At 33.6% G+C, this 10,864-nt stretch overlaps 1 protein-coding gene across 1 annotated transcript; it reads right to left on the reverse strand.

The window, feature by feature from the left end:
- Positions 1 to 5,121: 5,121 nt before the first annotated feature.
- On the reverse strand, positions 5,122 to 10,224 carry LOC133788601 (E3 ubiquitin-protein ligase WAV3-like). The gene is made up of 3 exons (XM_062226137.1): positions 10,003 to 10,224; positions 9,653 to 9,918; positions 5,122 to 7,525 (listed from the first exon to the last, which is right to left on the reverse strand). Exons 2-3 carry the CDS (start codon positions 9,893 to 9,895, stop codon positions 5,597 to 5,599), a joined length of 2,172 nt encoding a protein of 723 aa, XP_062082121.1. The 5' UTR covers positions 9,896 to 9,918; positions 10,003 to 10,224; the 3' UTR covers positions 5,122 to 5,596.
- Between the last annotated feature and the right edge of the window lie 640 nt (positions 10,225 to 10,864).

Consider the following 10,864-nt stretch of genomic DNA (forward strand, 5'->3'; position numbering starts at 1 on the left):
TCTTTCTATGTGCTTCTAATTAGTAAAAGTAATATTGATACATAATTTTATGTCTAATCTTCTATTGCATTATTGCCCTTGGGTATTTTGTCATTTTTAGATTTTTCATAAGATTAACATCGTACTCAGAACTTTATAACTCAAATGAACTTTTGTTAGAAAAACTATGGACTTTAATGCTAGATTTTCCAAGTAAATGCTGGGATGTGAACTATTTACTTGTGTATTTTTGTAAATCAAGTAACCAATTAACTAAACAAGCATATGGATGATTCTTGAAACCTTTCATTTTCTCAAACTCTTGATCACATCTTACCTTTATTTTACTTATCTCATTTCATCACTTTATCAAAATACAATACCAAAATCTCAAACATCTTTCCATTTAAAATTTTATTTACTTCTTGTTACTAACTTTTTTTGTGCTATTTCCTACTAACCTTTTGATTTTAGGTTACCTCATTGTGGATCGACCGTCCGATCTTACTACAACCACCGCTTCGTGTAGTCACATTTTGGGCGTTAAACAAAACCTTTCGGTTTTAACCCTTATTTTGGTAACACACTAGTACTCTTATCTCAGATGGGACAAAATTTGAGTACTACTACTATTCACTTGATTGACTTGTTATTACCTATTGAACCTAATACTAGTTTGGTGACTAGTATTAAGATATGTTACCATCAACCGTGAATCTCTTTAGGGAGTCTAAGTCTCATCCCTTGAGATGTAGAAATGATTCCATTTGAATCATTTCTTTTCTCATGTATGCATACTTAGACACTCTCGTTATTTTATTCAAACTTTGTTGCTAGCCATAGTTTGATTAAAATAGTTACCCCATTTAAAATAGTGATTTTGACCATAGTCAACACCCCCACTATTTTATAGTTTAATATCCAAGATAAACATTTTTGAATATTAATTCTAGAAATCTCTTTGTTTCTAAAATTCTCCTTTATGTTTTAAATTGATTCCTTCTTGAATCAAAATATTACAAACAGTAACTTTAGACACCAATCATGTCTAGATTTATCCATTCTATACACATATAGCCAATGTGATTTAAAATGTGGAATTCCAAACCACCTATTTGATAGGATGACCAAATTAATCAATTGATTAACAACAAAATAAATTGATTAACTTTGGAGCATCACCTCCACATTTCTCACATAGTGATAATAAAATATCACTTTAAAATAGAAATCTCTTCATTTCTAATAAGTCATTTATCCTCCAAGATATATCTAGACTTATAATTCTCTAAGTTCATCATGAGTCCTCTAAGACACATGATAAACTCTCAATAGATCAAAGATAAAAACCTCAATGTTTATCTTGATTTATTTATTTGCTAAAGCAAGGCACACTTCTTTCAAATCAACTTTTACTTTTAGTTGTCTAAATAATCTCAAAATCACTTAAACAACTTTTGTGTATTTTCTAAGAGTCTCTTTGAGATTCTTTTGAAAACATCAATTTGACATCCATTGATTTTCTCATCAAAATCAAAATGAAAATGTCAATTTTTTTAAACACTTTAAATCAAAGAAAATAAACCCTCATTGATTTATTTAAACACTTTGATTTCTTATGTTTTGTTTAAAATTATCTCCTCATCGAGATTAATTTAAACATATCACCATCTTTAACCAAAATGAATAAAGTTCTCTTTTATTCACCATTGGTGTAAAGATTCAAAATTGCTTCTCTAATTTTGTAATGTCTCCTCATTGAGATATTCAATATTTAAGAATTATTGTCACTAAATAATTCTAAAATATTTTCTCTTTTGACCATTCTTTAGACTATAAGTTTATTGAGTCAATATGTCATCCCATAATTTTTTAATCCACTTTGATCAATTTTTCTTGCAATGACAAGACACAACCATTAAAATATGTAACTCCCTTAGGTTCATCTTTTCTTATCTCATAAAGTGAGATGGTAAACACTTAAATGGGAAATTTCATTTCTCAAATAATTCCTTTTATTTACCAAATAAATGGTAACTCATCACATTGCAATAATATAGAATAAACATATTAACATCTCACAAATGTTTGCATGATTATAATTTCACATAGTTGTCAACATACATGACTAGTATCATACTAATATGGCTCTTTATTAATATGAAAACATGAATTACAAATATCATACACATATGATTTCACATTTCTATTGATTCACAAAATCAATATATTTATACATGTCATATAAAAACTCATATAGTTGTCATTCTAATAATTTCCCATTAATATAATTATATGTCATGCTAGCATATTACCCAATAATCTACTAGATTATTTACACATTGATCACATATCATAAAACTCAAGATATTAAATTATCTTATAATCTAACCACTAAAAAACAAAGGAGATTAGAAAAACAATGAATCTCATTTATAACATTTTCTTCTTCTCATTTCTATCACTATAAGAAAACCATTAGATCTTCTAAGAAAACCAAAGAAGAACATTACCTTATCTTACCATCTTTGGATCCTCACAACATCTCTATGGTTTCTCCTTCCATTGAAAAGGAAAATTAAGATTTTGATTGTTAGAGAATATATTTTATTGCTCAATGGAAAAGTGAAAAAATAAAAAATACAACTCTATGCAAATAATACAATGGACAAGATGATAGATAAATAGGTTTACAACTCAATGACCAACAATACAAGTAAATGTAGAAAAGAGAGAAAGAAGATAATTATTAGAACTAAAACTCTAAAACAAAAGATACCAATAAATATGTAAATGGAAATAGAAGAAGAGGATTACAAACTCAATACAATAATAATACAAGAAGAACAACTGAATGAAAAGATCAATGGAAAACACAAACTCACACTCAACCAAAGTGTAGAGTAGTGGGGATCACCAACTTGAACAAGGTGCAAAACCTTTGTCCAAAAGCTTATTTCCCCATATTCTCTAAGCACTAAGGGATCTCTCTAGGAAATAGCTCTCTGGAATTATCAAGCCTCTATGGTGTATTTTTCAGCCAAGTGCTTTGTGGAAGAAAAATGATGTGGCTTACAAGTGAGCATTAGACTCCTATTTATAGAGTTTGAGATACCCTTTAGATTTCAAATTCCACCAACCCCCATGGCTGTTACTAATGTTTAATTGGATTAATATGGAATTAAAATTGAGATTTGAGAGTTATTTGGGTTTTTAGAACCGTTCAACACATTTGGAAAAAATTGAAAATTTGGCTTGAAATGCACCTGTGGCCGCGAACAGGGACATCAGTGGCCGCGGCCACTGCTTTCTGTCCCCCAGACCGCGGCCACCATCATTCAGTGGCTGCGGCCACAGCCCATTTTCAGCACTTGAAAATGTGATGTTTTTCCAAACGATTCCAAACCCTCCCAAATGACTTTGTAACTCTCAAAACACATTATTGGGGTTAAAATCATATCTCCAACATCCATATTTTATAATGGCTTTATGAAATCCAATCTCAAATGTGTAACATATAATATACACATTATTGGGTAATATTTGGGAGTTACAAATTTGTAACTGATTTTGTAACTCCAAAATATGTCACATTTAGGCACACACATGTGTCCAATTTTGTGACTCTCAATAATATGTTACAAGGTGTGACAAATCACATTTTGTCACATTATTTAATATAATATTATATTATATTAAATAATATAACATTCCCCCACTAGATTAAATAATCACTTTTGTAACATTTAATTAATCAATCAAACATTATATTAAAATATAATACTTAGAAGCAGGAAAAAGTTGATTATTCAAAGGCTTTTTAAAGCCTGAGTTTTCAATTAACCTAGCGCGAACTAAGTTTAAGTCATCTAAAACCCTAAGGAGGTGCGCATAGGGAGGTGCAGATTTTCTTCAAGAGCTCGTGCGACGGACGGTTGGGCAGAGACGAACAGGAAGGTTGCTTCAGATCTTGCAGAGACGACGAGTGATTGGTGTACGAGGCTTCCAATCTCACAAGGACAATGGTGGATTTGGGTGTTGGGCAGCTGGTTCTAGCGCAGGGAGTGCTCACCAGACATGGGTGGTCCAATTGGTGTTTTCCAGACATGGATGGTCAGATTGGGCAGAGAAGAACACGAGTGACCAAGCTAATACTTTCCCTTGTAATTTTGCTTGTGTAATCTGGTTGTATTTTGTTGGTTTTTTTACATTTTTGTTCATGATTTGTGTATGAAATTTGGTATGGAATAAGTGACATAGATCATTTTTTGTTGTGGTTATCGGTTTTGGATTTTGATGAAGTTTTTTTTCTTCTTAAATCTGGGTTCAAGATGAACTCAAGAACAAAAATTCAAGAGTTCGAGGGTTAGAATTGTTTTTTCCCACATTGAATTATTTTTCACATCTGTTATTGAACATGAGTTTGATTCTTAGATTGTTCTTGGAGACTGATATGTATTTAATTTTTTTTTTTGAAGTTTTGCATTTGTAGTTTTGGATGTTAATTTTTTAGTTTTATTTTTCTAATTTATGTTGAGAATACAACAAACACGAAAGAAGAACGAAGAGAGAGAAGAGAAAATTAATTTTTTCTATTTCGATTAGTATTTTTATTTCTTTTAAATATATTTTTTATAGTTTAAAATTAATTTTAATCTTAAATACATAATTTTTAAAACAATTTATAAGTTAGATTATTGAAAATATAACACATGGCATTATATTTTTTTTAAAAAAATTGATATTAATTTAAAATCTGAGAACATTTTAGTTGTATTGAAAAATATTTGAACAAAATTAAGTTCAGAATATCATTTTGTTCTATATTGTTCCAGGGGGCGATCGAGTTACAAGAACTAAACTGGTATTTTCTCCAAAAAAAAATGTTGAACATATTAATCCTCACGTAATAATAAATGGAGATTTTTATTTTTAAATGCCTTGTAAAGAGAAAACAAAACATATGTTGGAAGCAACAAATATGAACTCTAGATGAGTTGTTTTGGTTGCTTAAAATAAATGAAGCAAATAGATTGAGGATCTTTTCCTGGCAATGTACTTTGAAATGTATCTATAATAAGTAAATAGAACAGATGATAAAAAAAAATCCAGGCTAAAATCTTGACTTAAAAACAATGAGCATTAGCGAAAAACAGAATCAGGAGTATGTATGTCATCACATATATAAAAGTGAAAAAAACTTCACCTCCAGTATCCCTACGATTACAATGCTATACCCCCTCTTCTCAAAGAAATAATAATAATATTTTAAAAAATAAATAACAATACCAAGAAAAAAAAAACTTGCTTTATGTACAGAATCCAAAATAACACTTTTGTAAGCCCCTGCTCCATCTCCTTCCTTTTGCACAATTGTTGTTACCAGAACCCAATTATCTCACCTTTGTTTTCCCACAATTTCTTATTCATATACATTACCAAAACAAAGAAAATATACCAAAACTCCCTCTATCTCTCCTGTTATACCCCCACTTTCCAAAAACCACAAGGAAAATTTAACAAGGAAACTAAATGGTCCATCTATATTTATATAGAAAATATATTTGAATTGAGGATCGTAGATCTTTCAAAAGACAGCTTCTTTGGTGATTTAATTTTACCTTGGCCGTGTTCGACCTGGAAATGATTGAGTAGGCTGGAGGCTTCTCTGAGGAGGGTTCCCAAAAACCATGGTCTGAGACCGATTTACCATGTCCACCATAGATGGAGTTTGGTAACTCTGAACAAGGCTTGTGCTGTCTGTTGAATCACCTCTTGCGGTTGCCCTTTGCCATGAGTGTGAGCTCAATCCTGATAGCACATAGGCTCGTCCAGATTCCTCATACACACGACGATTTGCCATTCTTTCTTGCATCTCCTTTAGTTCTGCACAAAGTGCCATGCATAACCGGTCACCAGTTTGCATGGAGGCAGTTTCAGATAACGCCCTACGGCAACTCTCAAGGACAGAGACCGCACCAGCCAAATCACCATTTTCAGCTGCAGCTCTAGCCTCAGCCATTGCCTCTGCAGCTCGAAGCCTGTTCCTCTGCCTGTCTACTTCAATTGACACTACCTGTTGTCTGGCCACTTCAGGCCTTTGGATTTTTAAGTTATTAGCTTCTTGCAAAACCATTTCTTTGGTGATGGAATCTTTGTAAATACACCTTACAGTAAGCAGTGAAGTCTCAGAAGTATATTCATCAACTGGAACATTAAGTGTCACTAGAAAATCCCTTTCTTCTTCAGCATACAAGTCTCCAACTCTGATGGAACCAGTTCTTGCATCAGCCATTATTGTTGTCCGATAACTACCAGCTTTTATCGAACTTAATTGGGAATGAGGATGAACACATTCAACTTCAACCTGAAGCTCTTGTACTACCACACTCAGCAGCCCCCCAATGCATTGTGCAAATGCATCCTGAATCACACTCTCAGCCTCTATGAATGAAAATGTTCCTCCGGAATTCTCAGAGATGGTGTGCATAGATGAAGCATCATGATCTGCACCAAATCCAAATGCATGAACTGGAATCTGCAAGCCAGCACCATTGTTTCGATGAATTGAGATGGGAAGAAGAGACTGATAGTTCGTCCGCTGATTGTTCCCAATGGGCCCACTGACAGTATATGTATCCTGGCCATCAGAGAGTAGGATAATACTGCAAACTGGGTTCTTACACTTGCGATCTACAAGCACTTTGGCACCTTTTCTGAGGCCTTCAGCAATATTCGTCCCACCATTTGAAATTAAGGAATTAACAGCTTGTAGTGCCTGCTGCCTTCCACTTTCAGTCATACGACGAAGAGGAAAGAGACGACGAGCTGTGGAGGAGAAGGCAATGACAGAAAGCCGGTCAGAGGGACCAAGGTTCTGCACAACAAAGCCCATAGCTCGTTTTAACAAAGCAAGCTTGGTTCCAGCCATGCTACCACTAACATCAAGCACTGTGACAAGGTCAACTGGAGCACGAGGATCTTGAGATGTTGGAGGCATTTCCATTGGATTGCTGCTATTCTGGCTTGCAATAAGAGGAGCCTCAAGGTGGATCAACACAGTGAAGTTATTGTGAGAGGATAATCTTGGAACAGCTAAAACCTCAGGATATGTCTTGACTTCTACAGTATGAATTTGGTTGTTATTAGCAACATCTACATTAGATGTTATTCTGTCATTACTCTCAGGTTGTTGATCTAATGCTTCATCATCGTCAAAAATGACTGGCTCAGGGGCATGGAACAGTGATGTAATCTGCCGGTTTGACTCCATCCTTGGGGAAGGAAGACGTCGTACAACAGTCATCCATGGATCATCTTGGGGCCAGGGAGCTGGGTTAATTCTAGAAGGTCCATTGGAAAGATTAGAAGAAGGGTTCTGAAAGGGCACTTCTTTCCATTTAGCCCTGCAAACTGGACAAATTTGGTTCCCGTGTTTTACATTTGAGGTAATGCAGTGGAAGTGAAATGAATGTGAACATTCTGCAGTGAAAATGGCATGGCCCTGCCCAGGTTTCATGGTGGCCAGACATATTGCACAGGTCCTCTGTATAAGAAAGATAAGCTGGTGAGGCTATATTATTACATGATGTTACCAATTATCAGATATACAATGATAGAAACGAACATAGTACAGCTCACTACTGTTTACACACATAAACTCATATATTTCTAGCAAAATGATATACCAACGTTCCTGCATACATACATGCCTATTTTAGCTTATGTATATCTTCTACAGCTCATTATTCTAGTTTCCTACTTGTTGCTTTTAACTTAACACCAGCTACCATTCATTATTTCGATTAAGATGCAACCTTTTTATTTAAATTTAGTTGATCCAACATAAGTCAGCGTACCCATGTGACACCTTAAGTTTCAATGTTTGAGTACAGCCCTACAAAGTACAGACAGCAAAACATCATGCCTATCAAAGCAATAAGCTAGAGTCACGGGTGTTCTTAGAGTCAGAGGGTATTTAAACTAAAGGACAATGTCACATATCAATAATGTTTCAAAAGCACACATTGCTAATGTTTCAAAGACCATTATTAGGTAAAGACGTTTATCGCTTATAGGGATCATTATCTCATAGTTTAGTTTAAGGATAGAAAATTATTAATTCTCAGATCATGTGATATTTTTTTTTTTAAATAACAGCTCCAGCTTTAATTCAAATTTCTACACTTCTGGTATAGAGGAACTAAGTTGCAAACACTGATTTCACCAGATTTAAAAAGAAGATCTCGAAAGTCTTTCCAAAATCATGGAGTACCACCCCAATCCAAATCCCCTTTAAGAAAAGGCAACGTGAGAACATGCTTAAAATAATATTTAAGGTTCTTGGGTGTACAACACTGTAGCATCTATGCTGACACTACTGTGCCCATGCAGCCCCACTAGAGAGACTACGCATAAAAAGATGAACTCAGAATACAGCATATCTAAGACCATAATTGCCAATATCGAGAACTCTTGGATTTCATCCATTTGGTCACATCTCACAAATTAGTAATAAGCGTTTTTTAGGCAAACCAACTAAGCCTATATAAAAAAGAGAAAAGGAAGTCAGAGTTTGGTGGTCAAACCATGAAGGAGGAGGATATAATGGGAAATTAACAAGCAAGGCGGTGACTTTTTAAAAAGCAAAGAATAATCAAGCAACTCTCCTACTAATGATGATTTTTTTTTAAAAGACAATAAAAATAAAATAGCCAATTGGGTTTGAAAATATCAAAGTTCATCAAAAGATGGGAAAATAATTGATTGACTTCCCACTTATTATTTCCTCTACCAATTTTCCTCTTTTTCCTTTCTTGTATTGTTGTAGCTGCAAGAAAGCTCACAATCAACTATCCACAGGCTTTTCTAAAATTTATCATCAAAAGGAGAGAGGAGAGAGGAGAGTGGAGAAAGATGGAACAAGGTAATTGTGCTGACCAGACAAAACACTCTCCTTTCAAGGGACGATGAAAAGGAAAGGTACAGTGGTAATGTATAAACTTTTCTAATGAGCCAAAGGACAATGGTCCCCAAAGGAACTAGTCCACTTTAGCTCTCCCCCACAAGCCTTCAGCTGAAAACAGCATGAACGCAATAGCCAAGATAATTCATATACATAAGGTATGATCACATCATCTCTCTACCACATCTTGTTCATCAATACCCCACATGAACAGACACAATGAGCAAAAGTAAAATCAAACATTATGCAGATAATTATACAGGAGCAATAATAATGTAATAAATAATAAATATATAATAACATAGCATACTTGTAAATAAATCAATTTACTTTGTAGGCAGGAAAAGGAATACCAAAAAGTAAAATCAAATCACTGTTGCTATTTATTTATGATAAAACTAGATAAGGAAAAAAACAGGGAATCATTTAATATCAGCTCAAAGCTCGAAAACTCGAATCCACTGGTTCACTAAGAATCTACCATGGATATTCAGAAAAAGAACACAACCTATTCAAGAATTAAAAAAAAAAACTCAAAAATGACAAAAGAATTAACAAAAAAAAAAAATTCCATATTCAAGAACAAGAAATCTGAAAGCTCCTCAAAATCAAAACTTTAACACAAAATTCACAAAATAAAAAGCAAAGAATTGGAATTCCATATAACATTTCATCATGCAGACTGCGTTTAATGAAAAAATAACAAACCTTTGAGGCCTTAGTTCCACTTTTGGACAAGCGAAGCCCAGAAGACGAAGGGGTTGGGGTGGTGGGTCGGTAATCGGAGCCATGATCAGTCGGAGAAAGCGCAGGTGGGGTTGGCAAAGCGGCGTCGGATAGCCTCGTCGCAACGACGCCGTTGGATGGGGAAGAGTCCTCTGAAGTTTGGGGAGCATAGAGACAAGTGTTAAGCCCAAGAGCAAGCTTTGCTTTCCTCCATTTACTTCCCATTTTCCTCTTCTTCTCTTAGAGATCTATATGAATAAAAAAAAGAATTAAAAATCAGATCTCAAGCCTTATGCTCATTAAGCTGCTCGAGTCTAGAACTGAGTTCGAACCAAGTTTTGCTTCAAGCTTCGTATCAAGAAACGCTGAAAGACGCCATTAGAGGTGAAAGAAAGCTTTTTGAGATATGGGATTTTGACCTTTTATCGAATGAAGAACTGGGTAGAGAGAGAGAGAGAGAGAGAGAGAGAGAGCAGCCTTTTTTAGTAGAAGCCGAGGCCTGAAATGGATAGCTGAGAATGTTGAATGAAAAAAGATTACGATAATGGGTGGAGTTGTTCTGTAATGTATTGTAATCTATTTGTATTTGATTTGATTTTTTCCAAAGAAAATATATAATAATTAATTAAATAAATAAATGTTGAACAAGAAAAAAGTCAAGGTCGAAGTTGCCCTTGTCTTTTTGTTTTATTTTCTTCTTTGCCATATAGAAACTTCATTGCAAGCTTATAAAACCCATTGGCATTTATTTATTTGTTTTGTCTTTGAATTTTTCATATTACCAAGAAATTAAAAAGAAAAAAATGATGAAGTTCTTTGATCTTTTAACTTGTGAGATTTGATTTTGAATGTAGATTTTGGTATTATTGCGTTCCATATTTTACCCAAAAGACCTTAGTAGAAAAATGAAAAATATTTTCTCACCAATGTCAGACAAAAAGAAGTATCTTCCTTCAGCACTCTTAACATGTGTTCTACTTTATTATTTAAAATATTTCTTCAAAATATACATTTTTCTATTTTACATCTAATTTTTACATTATAATATATATCAACTTTTCTATTTTTTTCTCTATATCATTTAAATATTATATTTTTAAATATTTTCTATTCATTTTAAATATTTTCTTTAACTATCAATAATATCCTTATATTTTTTAATATTTATAATATTTACCTATATATCATATCACA

This window comes from Humulus lupulus, chromosome 7 (genome assembly GCF_963169125.1).
Source record: "Humulus lupulus chromosome 7, drHumLupu1.1, whole genome shotgun sequence".
NCBI lineage: Eukaryota > Viridiplantae > Streptophyta > Magnoliopsida > Rosales > Cannabaceae > Humulus > Humulus lupulus.